This window comes from Silurus aristotelis, assembly GCF_946808225.1.
Source record: "Silurus aristotelis genome assembly, chromosome: 17".
Taxonomy (NCBI): domain Eukaryota; kingdom Metazoa; phylum Chordata; class Actinopteri; order Siluriformes; family Siluridae; genus Silurus; species Silurus aristotelis.
The window spans coordinates 23,618,212-23,645,901 of record NC_139590.1 but is presented as its reverse complement, the minus strand read 5'-3'; the positions used below and the strand labels follow the sequence as shown (position 1 = coordinate 23,645,901).

General features: G+C 39.6%; 1 protein-coding gene and 1 long non-coding RNA gene across 3 annotated transcripts; one reads left to right on the top strand and one right to left on the bottom strand.

The window, feature by feature from the left end:
• Nucleotides 1-549: 549 nt before the first annotated feature.
• LOC310740124 lies at nt 550-10,602 on the bottom strand. Its single transcript, XR_014537575.1, has 4 exons — nt 8,538-10,602; nt 3,821-8,247; nt 1,242-1,477; nt 550-1,107 (listed from the first exon to the last, which is right to left on the bottom strand). It is a non-coding gene; the product is annotated as an uncharacterized lncRNA (long non-coding RNA).
• On the top strand, nt 1,268-27,351 carry arhgdig (Rho GDP dissociation inhibitor (GDI) gamma). Of its 2 annotated transcripts, XM_083566575.1 has the most exons (7): nt 1,268-1,391; nt 4,137-4,262; nt 15,627-15,803; nt 19,815-19,898; nt 23,027-23,103; nt 23,661-23,724; nt 24,384-27,351. In XM_083566575.1, the coding sequence occupies exons 1-7, from the start codon at nt 1,388-1,390 to the stop codon at nt 24,587-24,589; spliced, it is 738 nt and encodes a 245-aa protein (XP_083422701.1). In that variant the 5' UTR covers nt 1,268-1,387; the 3' UTR covers nt 24,590-27,351. The 2 variants fall into 2 exon arrangements, with proteins under 2 accessions (XP_083422701.1, XP_083422702.1); XM_083566576.1 differs by lacking the exons at nt 1,268-1,391; nt 4,137-4,262 and adding an exon at nt 9,763-10,276.
• Nucleotides 27,352-27,690: the final 339 nt, after the last annotated feature.

Genomic DNA, 27,690 nt, shown 5'->3' with positions numbered 1-27,690 from the left:
ATTTCTATAGTAACAACTTGTTCACAGGGACGCGACACGTAACGGCATTAATAATCGGACGTTTGGAAAAGGTGATGTTTTCTGGAAGGAGTCTCCAGTCTCAGCGGTTTGTAGTGTCCACAGTCAGCGGTAAAGGTGTAACTTTGCAGGACAATTTGGGAATTGTGATTTATTTATTTATTTTATTTTTAAGCCGTATTAACTTAAACATAAAGAGAAGGATTGTAAGGGAGTAAAAACTAAAGAAAGGCAAGCTGATGAGGTAAAAGAGGAATAAATCTGTCTGGTGGTGGTGCTGGTGATGTTCCTTCTGCATCATTGCACCACATGGTAATTTCCCTCCTTTTGCACCAAAACTAAGTATTTACCCTCTTCCATGAAAGCTTAACATTTAAAGAAACAAACTTTCACCAACACATATGGAGATTAAAAATAGAATAACTCACTTTCATGACCCAGAATTATTACTTTTTTTGTGCTAATACCGTTTCTGTGCATTGCTAATCAGCTAGCATAAAAATCCATTTAGCTTGAGCAAAGATTGTTTAATTTCTTTTTTTTGCTACGTTTTGTGAGATAAAATACCTTTCTATATATAATCTCAGGATGTCTGAACGGTTATTGATGGAATACAATAGGGAGATTTTTTTATTTTTAGATCTAGAACATTTTCCATATGTTTCGAGGATTTATTTTTAATCTTGATTTCTTCCTCATTATGGTTGTAGATGTATCTATACAGTGGTGTAAGTGTTTTATAGTTTATGTGGTTCTACACAGAAATGGAATTGTGTGTGAACACCTGATGTTATACTAAGATCAGATATTGACACAGATCAGATTTTTCACTCCCTTTGAGATATTTGGTGATCCGGCCACTAGATGGCAGAAGCACAGCAAGAGCCTTTTTTAGGACCCAACAGTTCACAGGACTTAAACAGCAGGATTGAGAGCTGATAGATCAATACATCAGTAGATCAATTCTTCTTAGCTCTGACTTATTTCAACTCTTTATCCTGTTCAGGGTCACAAATGATCGGGATGAGGCAAGAATACACCCCAGTTCACACACACACACACACACACACACACACTCAATGCACAATACTGGCATTTTATTAAAGGTCAAGGAAACCTTAGAACCCAGAGGAAACCCCATGTAAACACAAATTTTTTGTTTGTTTTTTTATTTGTGATGAGATTGTAAACTATGAGAAGGATGCTATATAAAATACACACACCAATCAGGCATAACATTATGACCTTATAAGATTATGAGTGGTGAAGTGAATAACACTGATGATCGCTTCATCATGGAACCAGTTCGTGGGTGGATTTATTTATTAGGCAGCAAGTGAACAAAGTTGACGTGTTAGAAGCAGGAAAAATGGGTGAGCTCCAAGATAGGAACAGTGGTGAACCGGTGGTTATTAGGTTATACCTGAACAGTGTAAATAGAAATGAGTTAACATGCACTCTTCTTCTTCTTCTTCTTTCGGCTGCTCCCATTAGGGGTCGCCACAGCGGATCATCCGTCTCCATACCACCCTGTCCTCTATATCTGCCTCTTTTACACCAACTACCTGCATGTCTTCCCTCACCACATCCATGAACCTCCTCCTTGGCCTTCCTCTTTTCCTCCTACCTGGTGGCTCCATCTTCAGCATTTTTCTACCAATATAATTCATGTCCCTTCTCTGCACATGTCCAAACCATCTCAATCTCGCCTCCCTCACCTTGTCACCAAAACATCCTACATGTGCTGTCCCTCTAATAAACTCATTTCTAATCTTGTCCATCCTCGTCACTCCCAACGAAAACCTCAACATCTTCAGCTCTGCTACCTCCAGCTCCACCTCCTGTCTTTTACTCAATGCCACTGTCTCTAATCCATACAACAATCGCAGGTCTCACCACAGTCCTATAAACTTTCCCTTTCATTCTTGCAGATACTCTTCTATCACAAATCACTCCTGTCACTCTTCTCCACCCACTCCACCCTGCCTGCACTCTTTTCTTTACTTCCCTAACACACTCTCCATTACTTTGCACTGTTGACCCCAGGTACCTGAACTCCTCCACCTTCTTCACCTCTTCTCCCTGCAACCGCATCACTCCACTGCCCTCCCTCTCATTCACACACATGTACTCTGTCTTACTCCTACTGACTTTCATTCCCCTTCTCTCCAGCGCATATCTCCACCTCTCCAGGCTCTTCTCAACCTGCTCTCTACTCTCACCACAAATCACAATATCATCTGCAAACATCATAGTCCAGGGAGACTCCTGTCTGACCTCGTCCGTCAACCTGTCCATCACCACTGCAAACAGGAAAGGGCTCAGGGCCGATCCTTGATGCAGTCCAACCTTCACCCTGAACCAGTCTGTCGTACCTACTGCACACTTTACTGCCGTCACACTGTCCTCATACATGTCCTGCACCACCCTCACATACTTCTCTGACACACCTGACTTCCTCATACAATACCACAACTCCTCTCTCGGCACCCTGTCGTACGCTTTCTCTAAATCCACAAATACACAATGCAGCTCCTTCTGTCCTTCTCTATACTTCTCCATCAACATCCTCAAAGCAAATAAGGCATCTGTGGTGCTCTTCCTCGGCATGAAACCATACTGTTGCTCACAGATGGTCACCTCTTCTCTCAGCCTGGCTTCCACTACTCTTTCCCATAACTTCATGGTGTGACTGATCAACTTAATTCCCCTTTAGTTACTGCAGGTACTACATCTCCCTTATGCCTAAAGATCGGTACCAGCACACTCCTTCTCCATTCCTCAGGCATCCTCTCCCCTTCCAGAATCCTGTTAAACAATCTGGTTAAAAACTCCACTGCCATCTCTCCTAAACATCTCCACGCTTCTACCGGTATGTCATCTGGTCCAACCGACTTTCCATTCTTCATCCTCTTAATCGCTGCTCCTACTTCCTCCTTACTAATCCTATCTACATCCTGCTTCACCAACTCCACATCCTCCAACCTTCTCTCTCTCTGATTTTCCTCATTCATCAGCTGCTCAATATACTCCCTCCATCTTCTCAACACACTCTCCTCACTAGTCAACACATTTCCCTCTCCATCCTTTATTGCTCTAACTTGCAGTACATCCTTCCCAGCTCGGTCCCTCTGCTTGGCCAATCGGTACAAATCCTTTTCTCCTTCCTTAGTGTCCAACCTCTTATACAGTTCCTCATATGCCTTTTCCTTGGCTTTCGCCACATCCCTTTTAACCTGCTGCCGCATCTCCTTGTACTCCTGCCTACTTTTCTCATCACTCTGTCGATCCCACTTCTGTTTTGCCAATCTCTTTCCCCTAATGCTCTCCTGCACTTCCTCATTCCACCACCACGTCTCCTTGTCTTGCTTTCTATTTCCAGATGTCACACCAAGTACTTTTCTAGCTGCCTCCCTCATCACTCCTGCAGTAGTTGCCCAATCATCCGGCACCTCTTCACCACCACCAGCCCCTGTCTGACCTCTTCCCTGAACCTCACACTACACTCTTCCTCCTTCAGTTTCCACCATCTTATTCTTCTTTCAAAGCTTACTTTCCTCCTCTTCTTCTTCGCCTCCAAAACCATCCTACAGACCACCATCCGATGCTGTCTAGCTACACTGTCCCCCGCCAACACCTTACAGTCTCCAATCCCCTTCAGGTTGCATCTCCTACACAGAACATAATCCACCTGTGTGCACCTTCCTCCACTCTTATACGTCACCCTATGATCCTCCTTCTTCTTAAAATACGTGTTCACCACTGCCATTTCCATCCTTTTAGGAAATGAGTTAACATGCACTAATGATATATTAATAGAATGTCATTATTATTAATTATTTCTTGATGTGAGCAGGTTTTGTATAAGAGAAAAAAGTCTGTATATCAGTGTGATATACAGAAGAAAAATAAATAAATCATAATATTTGCAAAGGAAAAAAAAGCTTCTTTTTTTTAATAAGTTAATAAATATTTAAATAAATAAATAAATAAATCCAAATGACCCACAAAGAAAAAGGAAATAAAATAAAAAACAATTCTTTTCGAATGATGTGATTCAGATTCGAGCCAAGTGAGATCTCATGTTGCATTAAAATGCACCTCTGGTTTTGCAACAGGAGCAGAAGTTGAGCAGCAGCATTGCTGTTCCGCCCTGTTACAGAAAACACTACTTCCTGCTGTGCACAGACCCGTCATTCTGCTATTCAAGCTATTTCAGATCTGCAAGTCTCAACAGGACGAAGGTGAGAGATTTTTAGTCTCGTTTTATGTAAAGATGTTTAAAAAAAAAACATGTTTCTGTAAATATTTATTACAATTGTGTATTATCTCAAATGTGCATTAAATGTTCAGATTCATAGGCTGGAGGGGGGAGTTTTTAAGGTCATTCAAAGTTGGTGTCAGTCACTGTACGTTTCAGTGTAGAGAATTCTCCTCAGTGTTTGTGCACACATGCATGCCTTTCTACTTTTAATCTGTTTTTAAAAAAAAATCTGAATCTGTTTTGCGTGAAACTTGTATATATTTTTTTTAAGTGTAGCTACGATTTATAATAATTCGTTTCGAAATGTATCATATAAAGTGACCATTCTGAACATCTTCTGCACTACGGTGATGCAGATGATGCAGAAAAACTTCTACTTCTGATATAAAGTGATAATAAGTGAATAGTAATATTAATAACGTACATGTACATAGAAATTGTAGAAGGTCGTCAAGTCTTTCTTAATCAGCAGGATGAAACTGTGTTTTTGCTGAACACCAGATCAAACCACATCCGCTTCATGCTTTTGAAACTGCTCGATGGAGATCCTGTTGACAAAAAAAGCAAAAAAAAAAAAAAAAGCATGCATGTTTTTTACTTAAAGTTTTAATGCAGATGGATAAAAGTCTGAATGCATCGCTTGACTTAAAATTGAACGCAAGCAGTCACACTGCGGTGATAGAAAAATAATCAGTGTTGAAGCAGAGTTGATTAATTGCCCGATTTTTAACAGCACTTCCTGAACTGTTTTATTCCTACTACTATATATGGGCAAAAGTTTGTGCACACCTGCCCATATGTGCTTTGTGAACATCCCATTCTACATTTAGTCTCCATTTACATTTATGGCATTTAGCAGATGCCATTATCCAGAGCAACATTTATACACCTAAACAGCTGAGTGTAAAGGGCCTTGTTTAAGGGCTCATAAGTGGCAGCAGAATGGTGCTTGGATTTGAAGTCACAACCTACCGATCAAAAGTCCAACACCGTAACTATTGTGCTACCACTTCCTTATTTTTTATTTGCTCTTATTATAAGCTCTATTCTTCTGGAAAGCTGTTTCACTAGATTTTGTGGAGATTCATTCAGCCTCAAGGGTGTTAGTAACGTCAGGTACTGGTTTCGGTGAATTGAGGAGGCCTGGGGTGCAGTCAGCGTTCAAATTCATCCCAAAGGTGTTGAATATGGGTTGGAGCTCTATAGCAGGAGATGTTTCACACACTTCCAACCCATGGAAAGCACATCTTCATGGAGCCGGCTTTGTGCACAAGGGCATTGTCATGATGGAACAGGTTTGGGTCGTCTGTGTCAAAGTAAAAAGAAAATCTCATTCTACCACATCCGTGGATGTTCCCCATTGTGTGCCTCCAAATGTGTAGTAACAATTTGAGAAAAAGAAAAATCAGGTGTCTCAATAGTGTCTTTTGCCCATATTGCCCATGTAGTTTTAGTTTCTTGTGCAGTTATAGTTGCATCAAATGTGTAAAAATGTTGGAAAACTTCAAAATAAGTTACAGCTTTACCTCTGACACTGGAGACTGTGACAGTGAAATTTCTTTATTTCAATAAAAAAAATTGCAAAGTTTTACATACGGTTGGTCTTTTATAGCATGTCATTTGTTTTAGAACTATAACCTCACCTGGAGTGTTAAAACTAAGCATAATATTATACATAAAATAGAAGGTCTCTGTTAATTTTCTAATTAAGTTCCAGCTAATATCATTCAAACGATTCATTATAATAGAATGAATGCAGTTCTGATGCCAAATCAGTGTTGCATGGCATGTATTTAAATATATTTGCATATATTTTATGATGCAATAATTTGTGTAGCAAGATATTCGAATAATGTTATTTAATATTTTTATAGCAAATTATTTTACACAATTGCTTTTTAACGACTAATTGAACAAATGTTGGTCTTTTCGAAGGTTGTCCTTTAATTTACGTTAGCGTCTCTGCTCTGTGATCTGTCCACCGATTGTTGATTGGAACCTGGAGTTCCTCTGCAGTCCTTCCGCATTTCGCCACAGTTGAAACGAGTTTCAGTCACATCTCAACATCTAGCCTGCATCGTAATTTAAGATCTGAATGCAACATAATTTTCCACTGGAAGCGTTTTGACATTATTTCCTGCACGAGCAGTCTCACGTGAGATGCTTTTAGGGCTTTATGACAGCCTCGTCACACCAGGAACTTCATGGCTGAAAGTGCTGGGAGAAAATTCTGTCTTTTTCCAGATCTTCCCAGAGTGATGTGGTCCATCGTTACATAAAAAAAACCTCCTCCTGCTGTTCACACTGACCTCTGACCTTGCAGAGAATTCGAACTAAAGTTCCTGTTTTTCAAAAGAGAAATTTCTTTTGCACAAAAAAGCCTGACTGACTCTAAACAGGAAGTAGTTTAGTAGCAAACGAGAGCTTGCAGGGTCAAGGTTGCTCTTAAAAAAAAAAAAAAAAAAAAAACCCGAAGGGGGCGTTACATAAACCTCGCCATCAGAATGAAGTGGCCTTGCACGTCGCAGACATAAATATTGAAGACTGAAATGACCTCAATTCTGATTAGATTTTATAGGTCTCAGTGTCCCTCTAATACAGGTATCTGGAACAGGAGGGTCCCAGTATATCACTAATTCCAGAGTACAGCAGGAGTCAGAGCCACATTGTGATTCTTTCATTTGCAGAACAAGTCAAATGACTTCAGGAAGATGTAGGGCTGCCATCAGTAGAGCTCACACACACACACACACACACACACACACACACACACGAGCGCAAGCCTTCACGCAACCTCAAGATTTTTTTTAGGGTGTGTGAGGGTACGATTTTTCACCTTTACATGCACACACTTGTCTGATGGTATGCGAAAGAAATTGCCTTGCAGGAACAAAAACTGATCCCAGACTTTTCAGTTTAAAATGACCAATTCTTTAAAAAGTACAAAGGTTCGAGGAGTCTGATGTTTACTGTTTAAAGAAAGGAGACCAAATGATACAATTCCCTAGATATTGAATTAGAAATTGTGTTTCTGCACTTCTGTTCTCGTTCATCCTTCGTTAGGAGAGAATGGGTTGGATTCTATCAGCTGACATGTTCGATAGCAAACATTTGAATTATTCGATCTCCAGTGCGTAAAAACGCTGATATAGATATCTTTGTGCGGTTTAGGTTACAATGCAAATGAACAGGAATATAAGATCGTTATTATGGCGGCCATTGTGGAGCACAATGAATGTTCGCAGTAGTCCCTTGTGGTTTTGGCATGTCCTGCTTTTCTTTTTTTTATACTTTGATGATCGGTGTTGGTTGTACTAGAGGTCGACGGATAGTGGATGTTACCGATGACGATAGCTGTGTTGGATCGTACTGATAACCGATTTATCGACCCGATAAGTTTAAAATCAATAAGTCGAATTAAAATCGATAAGTTTTTAAGTTATAACCGAGTTTTTAAAATTGGTACTGGATAAAAAAAGAGCAAGTATAACACAATAAAATGTGTAATTGTAATGTAATGTAATATTTATAATGTAAAATAGTTCTGACATTTATTGCAAAAACAAAACCCAGTACTGAATCATGAAAATTTGCTCAATAAAATAAATACCAATATATGAATTAATAAATCTAATGATATGATTATAAAATGATAATTAATAAATACAACATAGAACTTTACATGCAGCACCCAGTCTTAAGTGTAAAAACAAACAGCACGTGGCGTCAGTGATTCGCCTCTAGACAGCGGACCAGAACCCGGAAAAACTATCTACATGGATTTTTGTCGATAGCAAATAGTTCCAGCAATTAACTCTTTTCGATTTACATTCTCAGCTTTTCAAAAATAATTTTCCCACACTTATTTCGGTCACGTTTTTTTTTTCTCTGTGCATCAATAAATTTAACTCCTATGAATTTACTTCATTTTCATGTGCATAATAGACCATAACAGACCCCCATAGCTCGGTCCAAAATTTTTCTTGCAGGGACCAGTGCACCAGAGGCCCTAACAACGTATGCTGTTGCTTCCCAAACTTTTTGCCGTTAAAAAAATTTAGTATACGACAGAATAAAATGATTATAAAAGGGTTATAGGGTTATAAATCCTGGTCAATTAAGTTACAGTTGTGAACAAGGAACTGGAGAAATGAGATATAAAATATAAGGAACTTTTTCTCTTTAATCAATTACATTTATGATTTAAAAGATGTCCTTTTTACTCCTTTATATTAGAATTAACAATGAGCGATACCTATTGCACCTAAAGACGTAATTAAACAACCCACGTCTTCTGCCTGTGAGCGACTTTGTGTTTCAATAAATTCCAAAAACTTGGAGAACCAGCTTTTGTTGAAGTTGAATAAAAATATTGTCCCTCTCTGAGACATAAAGCTTCATCAAATTACATTAAGCTCTGAATATTTTGTTTTACTTTAGCTAAAATAATTTACTTTAATTGTGTTAGTCCAATAAATAACGGATCCTGTACTTTTATTAGTTAAGTATAGATACCTTTTTAAAAGATTTTTTTTTTTTCTCGATCTTTGTTTCATTGTTAAATGTTGAAGAGGTTGTTGTGTTGATCTTATTGTTGTTAATGCAATCTTGAGGTGGACAATTTGATTTGGAACATAAAAGGTTTTGGTTTTTCACTAACATGTGTCTTGGTGTTGAGGACGTCCATACGAGTCAGAAACTCGAGTACGGTTCAGATCAGACACTTAAAGACTTTCACTCATGTCATATTGGAATCTGTGACTTGAAATGGAATCAGTTATGCAGTAAAGCATCGATACTTTTACTCAAGTACCAATTGGTCCTCTGCTGATCTACCAAGTGGAAAACCTTTTGTTCTTTCAGCCTTAAGTGTTTTTTGGTCTTGCTCCTCATTGAGCCCTTTAACATGACCCCTACACAGGAGAGTCCTCTGAAACGTTTCTAAGGATCTCAGAACCTTTAACCACCCAAGGTAGTTTATTAAGATCACGTCCATAGGAGGGGCATTTCCATGGTTTCCCCAAGTAGGCGGTTTTGACAGGGTGATGATCCCTGAGTGACAAATGACACAGGGCAGGGCTTAAGAAGAAAAGGAAGAAGGAGAAGAAAGAGAAGTCAGTTTTATATTCTGCACACTGCCTCAGGGAGAGAGATGGAGATGAAGATAGATGGGGGGAAGAAAAAAAACAGTCAGAAGGAAAAACTGGGGGAAAAAAAAGAATAAGTGGAAATGGACCTGCAAGGAAATGAGACAAGAAGTAGGAGAATTGGAAGAAAAGGTGGAGATGCGATGAAAGATAGGAGAACACAGCTGGCATAGAGAGGCTCTGGAGAATAGAGATATGCAGGCAGGGTGGAGCAGACCTGGGGCTGAAGAATGTCAGGGAGAGGAGGAGTGTGTGCTGTGCTGTTCTGTGTGTGAGCGAGAGAATGCGAGCGAGAGAGAGAGAGAGAGAGAGAGAAAGGGAGAAAGGGAGGGAGGGAGGGAGGGAGGGAGGGAGAGAGAGAAAGGGAGGGAGGGAGAGAGAGGGAGCGAGCGAAAAGGATGAGATCATCGCAGTCTAATGAGCGATGTGGTGGAGGGTTTGCCGGTGAATCGATCGAGTCTGCTGACGGGAACAGCGTTCGCACGTTCGCCGTTCGCTTTCCTCCTTTTTGAACAGACCCAGCGGATCGTTTTGTGTGCATCTGCTCACTCTTTTTCTCTCCCTCCTTCTTTTCCTTCTTCTTCCTTTCCTCGCTCTCTCCTCCACACCCATAGCAAGGAATCTCTCACGCTCAGGTTCAGCACCACCACCCAGAGATGCTCGCTTGAGCCTTCTTCTTTTATTTTTTATTCTCTCGTACCTTCCTCGATCACTTTCCTCCACTTTTCTCACGCCCGTTGCTCTGGTTTCTGGAGTAAACCTTTGCCAGACGAGATGTTGGGTTTGGACGTCTGTGAGTTTGGGGGACAGTTTCTCGAACTGCTCTGGTTAACGGTTTGCTACAGAGGTGAGCATCTGTTCGGTGCATGTATAGAATGTCGTCGGGTTTCTTTGCTTGAATCTGAAAGGAGAACCCTGCGGTCACACCTGTTTTCTTTGATAAACTGATCGGGGTGGTGAGGGAGAAAAAGTGTCACGCCGTGCTCTGCGATTCCTTCCTTTTCCTCCCTTTGGAAAAGTGGCCGAGGCGCGCCAAAGTGTCTCGATCGATAGCGTATCGGCCGGTGACATCATCGTCCGCTTGCGATCGCGTGTTACACGGGATCCTTTGCGCTGCGGAGCTTCGTGCTCGAAAAGCTGCTTGTTATCTCCGAGCTCGTGCTTGAGCCCTCCTTCTGGTCTCGTTTTCACGCCTGCAGTGTGAAACGCCTGTGCGTGGGAAGTAACGATGCGCAAAAAAAAAAAAAAAAAAGAAAGAAAGAAAGAAAGAATCGCTGGGTGCGTGTGTTAGGGTGTAAGTGGCCACGGTCTATTTGATTGTTTGTCAGACAGCAGGCACGAGTGTGTTTGTGGAAGAGCGCTGCAGGTGGCAGAAGGGCGATTCCCCCAACACACCTCCTCTGTTCTTGATGACACGAGCGATGATAAACGACGAGAGTCTCCGACACATGTTCAAGAGACTAAATCAGTCCAGTTGCATGTCGGATAGACGCTTCCTTTCTTCCTCCCGGGTGATGATAAACCTCACGTCCCTCAAATCTTAGAGTTGCTTTAGAGATTTGCGATTACTTCTACAGAATCCATTTCTCATGAAAACATATTCAAGACATTCTGCAAATACAGAAGTGAAAATTTTCTATTCAGCTTGTGTGTTATTTTTTCCTCCTCATAAATAAGCACAAGTCTTCGCTTCCTGACTGACAGCTTTAGATCAAATGAAACCCTCTGAAACAGTCCAGAGAGCTGCATTCATCAATAATGCAGCATATTAATCGGGATCGGCCGAGCTGAAGGGACTCGTATCCTGGACGGGGAATAGCAAGGGATTGTTCTTAATCCCAGAGCACTTGATATGATGTCAGGACTGGACAGGAACTGGTTCCAGTCAGACCGGGCGTGTTATCCAGTGTAACTTCTGATTTAAAAAACACCACTCTCAGGGACACACTTTTAGACGATTCGATTGTGGCACAAATTAAGAACATTGTGATTATGAAATAATAGAAATAATGTTCATGTCTTTGTGCTTTTTGAGTAATTTTCCAGTTTGTATTATAGTGTAGGCGTTCTTATTAACCCAAAAATTACACAAAACAAAACTGGACATAAAATTTAAATAATACAAGTTCATTGTTCTTTAGAATCCTCAAAGATCAGGAGGTGATTAGGGGAGGTGGGAGCTTAGTGGTCAACTCATTGGACTTTGGATCCAAAGGTCATGAGTTCAAATCCCAGCTACACCAAGCTGCTAGTTCTGGGCCCCTGCGCAAGGCTCTTAACCCTGCTCAGTGTATAAATGAGACAAATAAGTCGCTCTGGATATGGGCCTCTGCCAAATGCTGTAAATATAAACTCAAATGTAAGATCACATGCAATCGCAGCTCTTTAAACAAGCTCTGTAAATTGTATTGGACATAAAAACAAGAAAATCTATTAATACTGAAGGGCAAAGATTAAATTTGTGTAACCATAGTGACCTTGTGTAAAGGTTGTGCCTGCAAAATGACTCGATTTGCAAGAAATTGCTCTTTTATTATACACTTTTAATCAGAAAAACGCCAGTTTGCGTATTCTTTAGTGAAAAACACACAAAAGGGATAAGATGTCGTATTGTTCTCAGGGGAAACACTTGTAACATGTTCAGATTTTTTTGGGGTTGTTTTATTATTAGATCTTCAGGTGATCATTATTTCTGATTCAATAAAAACGATCTTTATCAAAATGATTTATCTCTTGATTTTACCTCATGCATTTGGCGTTTTGAAATAAAGCAAGAATTTGTACACGTTTTTCACTTTTCGATGTGCTGTCGATTGGTCGATGCGTTGTTGTACATAAAAACATTTCGCATGTGGGGGCGCAAACTTTTGTACATTACTGTTAATGGTTAAGCCAGTAAACGAGGCTCTGCAGCACTGCAGCGTGGAAATGGTGTCACAATTCTGCGATCTTTTGAAGTTGTGTTATTTGTCGTTGTCTGGTTTAAAGGCTGCTAGAAACATTTCAATCGAAGGTTTGGTGATAAAACAATTGTACGTTTCAGTATCCAGTTTTTTTTTATTTGATGTATTGGACAGAGGCTGGTTTTGAAGATTGTGGCCCAGTAATGCAAAAGGAGGCGATTTAAAATGCCGTGCAGAATCTTAAATATATTAGCATTGCTATTTAACTTGGCAGATCCTGCATAATGTATGTTGCTTGACTTCCTCATTAATAATCATGATGCATCGTTAATAGCTGCTGTGTGCATGTGTGTGTGTGTATATATATATATATATATATATATATATATATATGTATATATGTGTGTGTGTGTGTGAGCATCCAGTCTTTTGCTAGCATCACTCGCATTGGATGTCTTCAAACAGCTTGTACTCTAACTAGCGGATGCCGGTATGGTCCAGCTTTACAAAAGCTGAGCAAAAGTGACAATTTCTCAGTGTAAATTTGCTCAGCGTGGCGTGACAGCACGCCTTGTTAGGGGCTCAGCGAGGGAAAGGAAAAAAATGTTTCCGACTTCGCTTCCAAATTGTCCAATCATCCCGAAAGTTTGCTGAAGAATAGATGAAGCAGATTATCTCTGATCCACATACGATTTCTTTATTTGTTGTACTGTTTAATTGTTGTGTATTTGTATTATTAACAAAATCGGATAATTATGTATGGGTGGTATTAGTTTGGTGTGCACCCCACCGTTAATTCATGCTTTCGGGGTCACACTGAGCAGTCGGTCTTTGATCGGTTCTTAAATCTCAGATTGCAAATTATTTCCCATGTTCCCACATTTCCCAGTGTGCGGTAATATTTTTGAATATATTTGTGTATATATAGAATATTTCATTTCTTTTTCAATTCTATTTCATCTATATTTATTTTCGAGTGTACTCTAAAGCAATCTCTGACCAAAGAATTTCCTTATAGTATCGTATCGTATGGTATCGTCTACGATTTGATCTCTTGATTTATATCACAACCCTTGTTGAGTTTTGGATTCTGATTTGATGTTCATTCACAGGAAATTGGAGAGCAGATGCTACTTATATATTAATAGATGAGGAAAAATAATGAAATATAAAATGTTGAGCGAACAGTTATGGAAGGAGTCTCCAATTTCAGTGTTTTGTAAAAGAGTTAAAACGTCACCATTTTCAGTACAAAGGATGTGACATATCACGTTTTTTTTTTTTTTTTTTTTTTAGCTTCAAGCTAGAGAAAACAGAAAGGCTGATGAGGAAACCACGAATAGAAACGTATAAACACATTGAATACACCGCTTAAGAGCTCTGATATCGCAATCGCACGTCCCTGTTGCTGATCATTATCTGTTTTATAGGTTATAAGTTGATTATTTTCGATAGCTATAGAAAGGTTTTGTACATGTTTAACGATAACCAAACTACTTTCAGTTCCTTTTTGAGAAATTCCGTGGGATTGAATCTTAACCAGACTGGTATTTCCTTTTTCACATTACGGATATGAACTTTCAGCTAAGATACTTTCCAGCAAATATTCAAGCTGTTTTTTTATTCTTTAACTGTGTACAAATGTGTGCGTGTGTCTGTGCGTGTGTGTGTGTCTGTGCATGTGTACGAGCTCAGGAGTTTGCGAGCGCCATCAAACCCAGAGGAAGGAAGTTGAGGTCGAGAATGAGATTCGTGTCTGCCTGTATCGATTCGAGAGATCATATTTTATAGCGCAGGCCTTCCATTACTACATTTGGCTTTGCATTACCGAGCCTGAATCGTCTCCTCTCGCTCACTCGCTCTTAATGCAGAGACACTTTTCTCATATCAAGGCACAGAAGCTGGAAAAGGCATTGTAAAAAATCTTGTGTTTTCCAAAATACATTTTAATTAGCATAAAATTTAGTAAAATGTAATTTATATTAAGCTATTATAATCCAGAAATTTTTTTTTTTTTATGTTTTTAATATTTATTATGTAAATATTTTAGTGCTTGAAAATGACATTTTCTAAAACACAATCCTTTTAATATCAAGTGTAAGTTCACGGAGGAGCTGGAGTTTTTTTTTCTTTTCACCCGTTACCATGGCGATTGAGGGCACGATTTCCTTTTTGACTCTGTTAAAGTTTCTGTCTTCATCATCAAGATCAAAGACTCAAAGCAAGAGTGAGCTGTCAGAACCATTTGCTCTCTACTTCCTTTTTTCTCTCCTTCCGTTTTTACACAATTTCTACATAAAGAGATCATAAGCCTTCATGACACATCCATATTTCATATAATTGTGATTTCAAAATGTGACCTACACTACTAAAATACTCTACAGACAAAAGTATTGGGACACCTGACTTTTCCAGCCATAAATGGTTCTTTCTCAACATTCTTTAGATGCAGGAACATGGAATTTCTCCTTCACTTTAACTAGGAGACCCAAACCTGTTCCAGCATGAACATGACCTCTGTGCACAAAGCCAGCTCCATAAAGATATGCTTCACATGGGTTGGACTTGTGTGGAAGATCTCCTGCTATAGAGCTCCATCTCAATTAAACATAAATAAATGTGAACATTGACTGCACCCGAGGCCTCCTCACCCTCCCCTACATCAATACCTGACTTTACTTACACCCTGATGTCTGAATCTTACACAAATCTCACACAAATACATCTTGACATTATGAACTCTCTTCATCGATAAACACTCATCCATATCCTGAAGTCCATTAAAAAAATATATAGCTGTGCTGATTTCTCGAAAACGTGGAAAACCTCAGAGTTTTTGCACTTAAGAGTTCAAAGCAGATTAATCATGGTCATCCAGAACATCATGCTTTCAGATTTGTGTGCATTAATACGACAAGTGGGCCTTAATGCTCGAGGTCTTCGTACTTATCTTCCTTTAGAAAGCACTGTGAAGTGTCAAGGTAGCGTGAGCACCAGAACTTTCCGGGCAGCTGGGGAACGTTCGCAAGTTATATTTAGCTGCTTCTCACACCACAGTATTGATAAAGCCAGAGATGATAAGGTCTCTCCAGCGCTCAGAGATCATCACTGACCATTTTTCCATGTGGATCACCTCCTAAATGAACTGGATGGAGATAAACATCTGGTATCATTAAAGACGCATCATGTGTCCCTCAGAGAGAATCGGGACTTAATGGCTTTGGATATTAAAAGCAATGAATTTGTGAATGTGGTCAATAATAAACTATTAAATTTGTTGTTTTTTTCCTGCAGGCCTCATGGCAGATAAAGAGAGTACGGGTCCTGTGTGTGAGGAGGAGGACGAGCGTGATCTGAACTACCAGCCTCCAGCGCAGAAGAGCCTGCAGGAGATCCAGGAGCTCGATAAGGAAGATGAAAGCCTGAACAAATACAAGCAGACTTTGCTGGGATCAGGACCTGTGGTGTCAGGTTAGTGAGAGATTCATCTATGACATTCAATTCATCTATTTAGCCATTCATTCTTTTAACAATCACTTCAAATGGAGAGATAAATGGCATCTATTCATCCAAATATCTGCCTGACTCACTTATTGATTAGAAGTCGACCGAAACGGGTTTTTCTCTTGCCAATGCCGATATTTAGAAACCAGCCGATGGCTCATATATAATTCAGATGTTTGGCCGATTTTCTTTTTTTTTCTCACTTTCATCTCAAATTCTGACAGTTGATGAATAAGTCGTAATACATTCAATTGCTTGAATGAAACATTTATTGAACAACACAACAACTTGTTAGCAGGTTTGGGTACCTGTGCCTTCCTGTAGCCTAAACTGCAGCTGGTTGAAGGCTTACTAACCATACAGTTCCAAAAAGTTATTCTCATTCTTTCTCCAAAAGTAGGATCATATTTGCCCACTGAAATATAGAGGGCTAAGTGCGAATTTAGTTATTAATTAGGTACAAATGATAAGAACTTAAAGACATTGTTGGTTTTAGTTGGACGGCATCAGCTGTTTTCAGCCGATTCTGCATGTCGAATCAGAGGCGGAGCTCGTCTGCGATTGGCTAATTGTCTTAGTGAATGAGCAAATGAGAGAAACAAAATACGTATCCACTTGTCATTCTTGTTCTTGTCTTGGCAACATAGCAGACATGATTTAAAAAATGCTAGACAATCTGTAAGTAATGATCGCGACAGCTGCTTGCTTTTTTTCAAAATATATTTACAGTTCTAGCTTTTTCGGTTTCCCTGTTTGGATGTCAAATACATGCTTCTGCCCCCTGCTGTATGGGAGAAATATGTTTCTTTTCTGCAAGCACAAAACGTGCATGCACAGTTTGGTGTGCTACATGCGCCTGCCTAATAATCAGACTTTTTTGCAGCACAATCGGCCGATGCTGATTAATTAAAATGTGAACAAAAATCGGCCCAATTTATCGGCCTACCAATCAATCGGTCAATATCTATATATCCATCCATCCATCTTGATTCTTCCATTCATCTATTTCATTTTGCATTCATCCTTCCGTCTATTTTATATCTAATCATTCAATTTCTGTCTCTACTCTTTCTTTGCTGCTTCTTTTTCTCAGTCTATTCTGCATTCAGTCTCTGATCACTCGTTCACCGCCTACCTTCATGCAATAGACACGATGTTCTTTAGTGGAAGGCAGCCAGTGTTCTCTGTTCTGACTGTGTATCAGATGGTGTATGTTCTGTTTAAGAGAAACAGCAGGAGTATTGCTCTCCAGAGACTGTCTTTTAACACACACATGCGCGCACACACACACACACACACACACACACAAGCACACACACACAAGCACACACACACACGCAAACACGCACGCATGCACAGAAAAAGAATGAGGTTCTGCATGCTAAAATGAAGATCCATAATTTTTTCAATCTAAAAAATAATGAGTGGGCAGATGGAAATATAATAACCCTATTTCAATTTCTACAAGAGAAACTGAGCGCTTGCTTTAATTCATAGACTAAAGCAGCAATACAAATACTTTAACCCTATATTCTTCTTGGCATGAGGCATCCATCTCACTTGATTAAGTCCCTGGTAATTCTTCAATTGGTGCTCAGTGTGTTCTGACAAATACAGCTTGTGCATCGAGGGTATTTGCACAGCAACTCTACTGATTCATATTCACTCGTTTATTCTTGTCTAGGTTAGTAATAGCGCTCGTTCAGGAAAATGACCCACGAATGACACTCGACTCTTCGCTGTTTTGCGTGTTCTGTCTGCACGCACTCATTCTAATGACTAACCAGGTGATGGATGATTACCTTTTTTTTTATCCGTCATGCTGAGGCATTTGGTTTGTGCTCTTTGGGCAATATTGTAAAAATTGTGTGAGATTTTGATTTATCTCTTTTAAAATAATAAAGGTTTTATACAAATAAAAATGCATAAATAAAAACTTAGATGAAAAATGTACAAACTTTTATTGACTTGCATTCTCAAATTGATTTAGGAAAGATGTCAAAGTTCAAAGCAGATTTATATATATATATATATATATATATATATATATATATATATATATATATATATATATATATATATATATATATATATATATCTGATGGAACATCATCTAAGCATTTCTGGTGAGCCAGCCAGGATTCACATACATCAACTGCAAGACACAGCAACTATTAAGACTCAATGGAATAATCATAGAATCTCTGTTTCAATCTAGCCAATGGCCAGAGTGGGTCTTAACTCAATTTGAGAAACTTAAGAGAAACCAACTGGAAACAATAAGTATTTATCCAATAAACTCAAAACTTGATGCATTAACAAACTTGAATATTTGTTCAACTTGGGTTCTTTTTTTTTCTTTTCTTTTCTTTTTTTTTTTTTTTTTTTTTTTTTTTTTTTTTAAGTTGTCTACTCAAAAAATGAGATGAAATATTAAAGATAAAAAGATTCTTATGTTACCAAATTAAGGAAGGTAGACCTTTATGAAGGTGTCTAGAAAAACTTTAGTGAAAGTCTTACGATTCTAACAAAGATATGAAGCACCATTGTTATTTTTTTATATCAATCATTTTTCCCTTTTTATTCATTTTAGTTTGTTGGAATTTTATAGAGATGGGGTAAATCTGACCAGGAGTATTAGCCATTTTTGAGAATAATTAAAGAATATTTGCGTTATTAGTGAGCCAGCCAGGAAATAACCTTGAGGAAGACATCAAATGATGACAATGATAATGCAACCAGGTAGAGATGTTACAATTATGTCACAGTGCCTCTGAGACGATCAGATTAACAGAATAATTTGAAGTTTTATGTCTTTTTTTTTTTCCCCAAGTTTTGTCTTTAAAATTTAATTAAATAAAACCAAAAGACTTGCACCAAAGTGCATTTGGTTTTGCTTTCAGTCATTTCCCAGATGAGCGACAACTCTGCAAATTCACCTGAGCTCTTTTAGATGTCTGTTAATTTATCACCCGATTTTCCTAGGAGGAATAATATATGGACTGTGACGGAGCAATAAATCATTGTGGGTGGCCGATGCCGTGTGCTTTTGCGTAACACGTCTATGGCTGGTTGTGAGCATCGCTCACATCAATAATGCAACATTAGTAAGAGCCCAGACATTCATTATGAGTTATGAGAGGTTTAAACCTCCTGGAGGTTATATTAGCTAAACCGTACTCAGGGTTTCTGTAGAAAGCACAGAAATAACATGATGGCTGGAAAGTAAGTGTCGCAAAGCACCTAATTAAAGTGACACACACACACACCGGCTCTTCAGTCTCAGGACACACTGTCCCAGGAAAGTAAATGAATTTCTCTGGATTTAGCATTGGTCTGACTTTTATAAAGTGTAGAATGATACTAAAAAAAAAACATGCGGAACAATTTGTTTAAAATTTTTTTTGTTAATTAATACAAGTGAAGGGCAGATATTAAACTTAGTGTCCATTTTTTTTTAATTACTACTGTATTTCAGCTAAAATGAATTGATCTAAGGTAAGATCATCTTACATCAGTGATTTAATGCATTTCTCTGCAAAACCCTCTGGGTGTGCAATCAGATGCAATCTCTTGTTTCATTTACAAATGTTTTGACAAAAGTTTGTGGACACCAGAGCATTAGATTGGTATGTTCTTGTACATCCCATTCCACATTTGGTCCCAATTTGCTGTTATAATAACCTCTACACTTTGTGGACTTTCATGTAATCACATATAAAGCATATCTTAATGGAGCTGGCTTTGTGCACAGGTGCTTTAATGCTTTTTCATCCAGGGAAGTCCAATACAATTATGTGCCTCCAAATTTGTGGTAACAGTGTCAGAAAGAACCTGAAAAATCCAGGTGTCCCAATACTTTTGTCTATATAAGGTTACAAATGACTGCAGTATTCATTTAATATGAGTCATAGTGTTGTTGATCATTGAATGAAGTGTGGTTCACAATCCTGCATGGTCTTTTTCTTTCTCTTTCAGATCCCAGTGTTCCTAATGTTCAGGTGACGAGACTGACGCTGATGTGTGATCAGGCTCCTGGACCCATCACTATGGATTTAAAAGGTATGACAGATTTATACAGATAAAAATGTTAACCTACATACATGCGCGGGTTTTTCGCACTAGCAGTGGTGCAGGTCCATTTTTGCTCGGCCAGCCCAATCGACAGAACCCAGCGCATTTTAATAAGCTTTCTGGAGCGATGACATCATTTCTCAGTAGGCCAATCCCACGCCGGCATGGCACATTTCGGGTGGGGTCATACGCTACAAATCAATCAGACAAGCCACTGGTAGCAGCTTTGTTCCTGAGGTGTAGTGTGAAGCAGATGAAGGATTGCTGACGCCCTTCAGATTTCGTTTTTTGAACTCCCTCTAGGGAGTCCTCGGCAGGTGAAAGGTCACCTGGTTGCTAGGCAACCACGTTCGTGAAAGATGAGCACAGCCATACCAGCAGGAACAACAGAGATTTCAGCAGTGAGTGAAAACGAGAAGTGAATCTACACCGGAAACACACTAACATTCATCTGACTTCCTCTTTAGCCTAACTGTCTCTGTTACACCAGAGCCAAAGGTCGTAACGTTTACCTTCTCAGTACAGGCAGGAGGAAGAAACACTGCAGTTTGGAATCATATCTGAATTTATTGGGTGTCAGCTTTGCTGAGAATGGATCTGTAAACACGGCGATGGAGGACGATATATCATAAATAATTTTCAGTACTTACAGAAACAAGCAGCATTAAAGTTAAAGTCAGTGATTTCTTGTTATAATATTTAGTGAAGTTTCTCATCACACTCTGGCAGTCGCAATAAAAATTTGCAGGATGCAGCAGAAAAACTTGAGTCTCTGTCAAAACCTGGACTCTAAACAAATCGCAATGAATTCCTCTTCGCCCACGCTGACTCATGAACATGCCGGAAAAAAGTGCTCTGTAATGTAATTTGTGACACTATAGATTATACAGACGATATTGTTGGGGTTGCTTTTTAAACGCGATGCCAGGGTGAAAATTGGTGAGCGCTGATACACGCTCGGCTGCTTGTCACACACTAATCCCCAACCCCGTGTGGGATTTCCATCTCTAGGAGACAGACTACATTAGTAAGCCGTGATCCGGTGCAGTCAGACACACGAGAGCGCTGCTCTAAATGACAGACGATGGAACTGAAAACAACCACGGTTCTGACAGATGTGACTGAGCTGATGGGTGGAGTGTGTGTGTGTGTGTGTGTGTGTGTGTGTGTGTGTGTGTGTGTGTGTGTGTGTGTGTGTGGATAAGGAGTATATAGGTGTGTGTAGACGATTTATCAGGATTCTGATGTATTGATTAGAGCAGCTGGCAGCATGTCCTCTTTAAAAACCCCTTTAATTGAATCCTTGGATCGAGTCCACATTTGAACACCTGAATATTTCACAAGAAGAAAGGCACAGTGATGATGTTTTGCGCTCCAGGAGTAGCGTTTATTGTAATTAATGTTGTGTTTCCTGAGGAAAAGTAGGAAATCTCAAACCATGTGATATATGTGTAGGGTTTTTTTTATGTGGGTCCCCGCTTTTCACATCTACTTCTGCTTTTCACCCCTGTCCCCACTTTTCACACCTTGTCCCTGCATTGTTATACCGGTCCCCGCTTTCCACCTCTATTTCCACTAGAGTTTTTATTACTTTTTACTCCTTGTCCCTACTTTTTTCATCCATTCCTACTTTTTTGCACTAAACAAACAGCCCCCACTTTTCACATCTATTTCTGGTTTTCGCACCTGTTCCTGATTTTCAACTTGTCCTCACTTTTGACACCTTTGTCCCTGCTTTTCACTCCTGTCCCTTCTTTTTCACTGTTCCATGAACTTTCTTTCTTTTGGCTTCTCCCGTTAGGGGGCGCCACAGCGGATGTTTGATTTGGCACATGTTTTTACGCTGGATGCCCTTCCTAACGCAACCCCTCCCCGTTTATCCGGGCTTGGGACCGGCACTAAGAGTGGCTGGGGTTGGTTCCCTGACCGGGGATCGAACCCGGGCCGCAGCGGTGAGAGCGCTGCATCCTAACCACCAGACCACCAGGGACCCCCACTGTTTCATGAACACCTGCTTTTAATTATTCTCAGCTTTTCACATCTCCAATTGTCACAACATTCTGCTTTTTCGCCAGAATAAATTGTTACTGCTAATATTGTTTAGATTAAACAAGTCAAGTCAAGTCAAGTTTATTTGTATAGCGCTTTTCACAACAGACATTGTCTCAAAGCAGCTTTACAGAAAACAACAGTGAAGGTGAATGGTGTGCGTTTGTCCCTGATGAGCAGCCGTGGCGACAGTGGCAAGGAAAAACTCCCTTAGATGATATGAGGAAGAAACCTTGAGAGGAACCAGACTCAAAGGGGAACCCATCCTCATATGGGTGACATCAAAAGTTTGGTCATAAATCTTTCAACAATACAGAACAATTTGTGATCATCATAGATCCAGCATCAGCTTCTCCATGCCAGGGCCTTTAAACACTCGGCATCTACTTCTCCATGATCATCCAAAGGTCCATAATCTTCACGAGGTGGGACGTGACTGGAGCTGGCCAAACCTCAGGAAGCCTCGGGATGGGGAGAGAAAGAGAAGCAGTGGAGAGGAATTAGCGTAAAACAGGTTTTCATGAAGTGCCATGTTCTGGAAGTCACGTTCCATCGTCACATTACAAAGTCGAATGTCACAATGCTTTAATGTGGGTCGGTCTGGAAAACACCAAATGACAATTACGGCTTAACGAACGTCTTTGTGTCACCTGACAAAAAATTTCATGAAGCAGTTTTTTTGTGTGCATGTAGCTTTATGAACACTCATCTAAAGTACACTGTTGCTACTTTTTAATAACATTATTAGATCGTCTTCGATGATATCCTTGTTTCGCTTGCAATCTCTTTATCATTCCTCTGCCTCTATTTTCCATCTCGGCTCTTTTGGAATCCATTATAAAGCACTTAGAGGCAAATTCGAGTGATAAATTGATTACAGCAGTCTCTCTGTTGGAAGGAGGCTTTTTACTCTCCTCGACCAAACCCTGAGACACACTCGCAAAGTCGAAGGCTAGCGGTTATTATAACCCTATCGATCTCTGATCTTTGTTCTTTTCGGCTTAGGTTACTACAGATGGAGTTAGAGCGATAGCACTTATAATCTGCTCTTTTCTGTTTTAATTTAGGTGACCTTGAGGCTTTGAAGAAACAGAACTTCACTATGAAGGAGGGCGTGGATTACAGAGTGAAGATCCACTTTAAGGTAAACCAGAATGATCATCAAAAATGTTTATATATCAAGTGTTCATCACTTTAAATTTAATACAAAGTTCGACATATCGTGCATCACTGCATTATTTCAGTCATATGGGTTTTTACCCACAATGCCAATAACACTATATCTGGCAACCTTTAATTTAACCTCTCACATCACAGTGGTTTTAAAAAAAAAAAATGAAGGCCTTATATTCAGAGATCAAGCCCAGCACTGGGTTGCCAGATCCGATTTTTAGAATTATCCTTTTTTTTTTGCCTTGTCATGACCTGAAACTGTATAACATCCATACTAAATTATACAACTTTATTAAATTCATGATCCTAAAACCATTTCACGTCAGTTGGATGATTGGTGGAAGTTACCTAAACTTGGCAACCCTGGAACGTTAGGATAAGTCTTATTGATGCCCCCGGGTGGATGGTCTGTGTTACTACATAAAGCTCTTACAAAAACAAAATGTTTTATCACCACAACCATCAGCCCAAAATAAACACAAATGCAGGTATATTAGGTTTATTTCCCTTTGTGTTTCACCCCATCAGGTCAACAAGGAGATCGTGTCCGGGCTGAAATATGTGCATCTGACCTACAGGAAAGGAATTCGAGGTAAAGACATGAGTCGAGGCGAAGATTTACACGAAGGGATAAAATTGTACAGCATTTATTACTCGAATGCTATTACTCTTAGACTAAACATGACAAAGTCTGTCTTCTGCTCTCTATGCTGTAAAATAAAAATAAACAACAGGCAGGAAAATCAAACAGAAAGAGGTGGGTATGAATATGAGCGAGATATTGACAGTGGGTAAGATTTAAAGTGTCCCAGTGTCATTAAAGTGTTCACTTTGTGCAAGACACACCTTCATTCCCATCTCAGTCAATCAGAGGTGCTCTTATTTGCATATTCTACATTAAAAAAAGCACGCCCCCAAACATTACATATCATTACTATATATGGATTTGTTTTCACTCTGATATTTCCTGATCATTCTTGAAGGGAAGAATTTTCCTAAATTCCTGTGTAAGGTCCACGTTCCTATTTCAGGACACGCCCTGTCTTTATTCGTCTTACAGGGACTCAAAATACACCTCTATTCCAATTTCAAGGCACATAGAGGTCAAGAGAGGTGATCTAATGCCCATATTCACAGATCCATAGCAGCATCCAGCACCCAACAATGTCCTATATGTAGTTAAAGACACTTGCATTTCAATGCAGGGCCTTACAGCTCAGACCATCTTCCTTAATGATTCTTTTCTCACAGTGGATAAAGCCGTGTACATGGTGGGCAGCTACGGGCCTCGGGTGGAGGAGCATGAGTTCATCACTCCGGTTGAGGAGGCTCCCAAGGGCATGATTGTTCGAGGAACCTACCACATCAAGTCCTACTTCACGGACGACGACAAGACGGACCACCTGTCCTGGGAGTGGAACCTGCAGATCAAGAAGGATTGGGACAGCACCGAGTAAACGGGCTGTGTCCCAACACACACCTGCGCCACGTGCACAGGGCCTAGCGCATGTAGGAAAAGGGTGGCGCAGAGAACGGGGTTTGGATCAGGGTTGGGTAAAAAAAAAAAAAATTACAAATAAAAAATAACGGCCGAGAGTCAAATCGATGCAAAAAGGGATATTAACGAAATATGACGCAACACAAAAGCAAGACATTAGCGGAGACTCATTTGCTAAAGAACACTCTGTATAAGCGACAGAGATCAATTCCTTGTGCCCGTACGTACGCTCAGGTTAGTCCGTGTCTCTCCGAACTGTAAAATGTGTGTAATTATGATGTCTGTAATTCTTTGCGATGCATTAAAAAAAAAAATTTAAAGTTCCTGTAGGAGCTCGAGAGCAGAACCGTGCATGTTTCAGTGTGAAGCAATTGTGCAAGTGGCTAGAATTCTGTCCTGACTCTGTATGTAAGCAGACGTTCACGCAAAACCTTCTGGGTCCAGACTCGCGTTCCAGTACCGCTTTTAACGCGCCCTTGACGACTTCCCCTCTCGTGTAAACCGGAGCAGAATTTGAACCGCAGAACGCACTCGACCTTGAAGCACAATGTACTGAAATGAACTACGACCTACGAACTGCCAGGTCACGGAGTAGGTTTACGCCGAGCGTTTGCTACCGATGAAATATGGCGCTGCGTAAAAACACGTTTTTGAACGGAAAACTTATAAATGGTCATACGTGAACATCCGAGACAAAGCAAGTGTAATAAATAAAAACAAAAGTGACTCAACTAATGAGGGGTTTTAGAAATGTTATTCGATTTCTTTATAGATCAAGAACCATTCGAGATTTTAAGAACGCTCGGTGCATCAGAACGTGCCGAGATCGATCGAGTTTATTTGCAAACGCGTCAAATATTTAGCTGGAACGTCTTTTATTTGAGTGCTGACTTGAATTTATGAGCCATTTGTCTCCTTTTTTTTTTTTTGTGGTAAAAGTTGCCAAGACCTAACTTTCAAGATATAATTTTATTTCTTTGTCATTTCTGATTTTTGTATAAATCAAATCTGATATAACTTCCATGCTCCCTAAACACCGTCCTCATTATTTTCAAAGTATTTTAGGAGCATTTACAGTCGATTTCTTTTTCACAAACAATCACACTCCATAATACTTGAATCCCTTAAGGGAAAAACACATATTACTATTATTACATTTATACAGAGAACCTCAAACTTTTTTTTTTTCTGTAATAGTGTACATACGACACATCTCAATAAAATAATTGTAGATACAATTTATGTATGCTGTATATATGAACAATATGAGGATGATCTATAGGTTAATACAGTTTACACATATCACTCATACCCTTTTTTATTAATATTATCGGACGCCATTTGTTGTAAAAGAGAAAAGTCTGAAAAGTTAATTTTACCTTTTTTTTTTTATATATATCCGACACTAGATTTATACTCAGGGCACGTAAAAATGACTCCAAGCAAACTAACTAGCACAATTAGAATTAGTTTCAAATACAGATCTAATTATAGATCAAAATTTGAACCCAGGAACACATTTTACACCCATTATAACCCATTTTATATACCACATATTTTACAACAAATCTCCATATTGCACTCCTTTTAACACACATGCCAAAGTTTGCGTATTTCCCAAAACCCAAAAATTCTCAAACGGTGTACGTTTAGATATTAACAGACACATTAATATATAAAATAAACTAAATATCGCACTTAGGTGTGTGTTATATAATCAGACTCCATGTACGGCTTTATATCAGGTTTCCATAAACAGGGCATCAGATATTATATTTTTTTCGAAATCTTATACGCTCTGTCGCTCGTGTTTATATTTATAACCGGCTTCCATCAGCGTTTTATTACACCGCATCACATCGTAGTGCGTTCTGGCTAAATTCTGCTCCTGACATCACCTCAACTTTTGAGTTCACCAGATAAAATGGTCAATAGTCAGGAAGTTTTCAAGGGTCCTTTAGAAAACGTACTGGAACACGGTTGACACAAAGTGACGTGTTAAATTTGACCTGAGCCCCAGTTTTTCCAGGTTGTGTGCAGTGAATTAATGCTATAATTAAATCCACGCATTTGAATCAAATTCAAAGCTTTCGTCTGCCTTCTTTGCTCTCGCGGCGTCGAGGAGCTTCTTATAAACCCTTCACTTCGGTTCGATTGTGAAAATGACGGAGATCCCGAGTGATGATGCACCTCTGTGTGGCCTCCTCGCGTCCTCAATCATCAAATCCTCTATGAATATAAAGGGTCACACGTGCCAAGCTGTGAAACATTCCACGCTAAATCAATCCCACGATGCCAGAGGACGACGTTTAAAAAAAAAAAAAGCGTCAGAAAATATAGAACGCGTGACGAATATATGAACCACATTTCGTTTTCTTTTTCTTTTTTCATTCAGAAATGTGTTCCCGGTCCAAAAGTAGATCCCCACGCGCTTTTCTAAAACAGCTGTAATTACCGTAGTCACTATTTTCATAACTTGATGTAATCCTGAATATCTGTAAACTGCATGCTCATGTTTTTATGCAACTTGTCTCCCCCCACCCCCCCACACCCACAATTCATTCTGATCAGAACGCAGGGATTAAAATGGTGGTATGAGTCTGGTCTTTGGCTCGTGATTTTTGTGGCTAAAAGATCAACGTTGGAGATTTACTGTACATCTTTTCATGCATCTTGCATTTTTACAATAAAGTCTAACCAATAAAGCTGGGCTTTAGGTCATGTGTGTTGTATTCTTAATTGCAGTGTGGATATGAACCCGTCCTGGCACGTGGTAATGTAGAAGAGATACACCGACCAGGCATCACCTTGTGACATTATACCATTATGAGTGGTGAAGTGAATAACACCGATTATCTCTTTATCATGGCCCCTGTTAGTGGGAGGATATATTAGGCAGAGAATAAACATTTTGTCCTCAAATTTGATGTGTTAGAAGCGAGGGCCAAATTGTGACGTCTAGACGACTGGGTCAGAGCATCTCCAAAACTGCAGCTCTTGTGGGCTGTTCCTGGTTTGCAGTGGTCAGAATCTATCAGAAGTGCTCAAAGGAAGGAACAG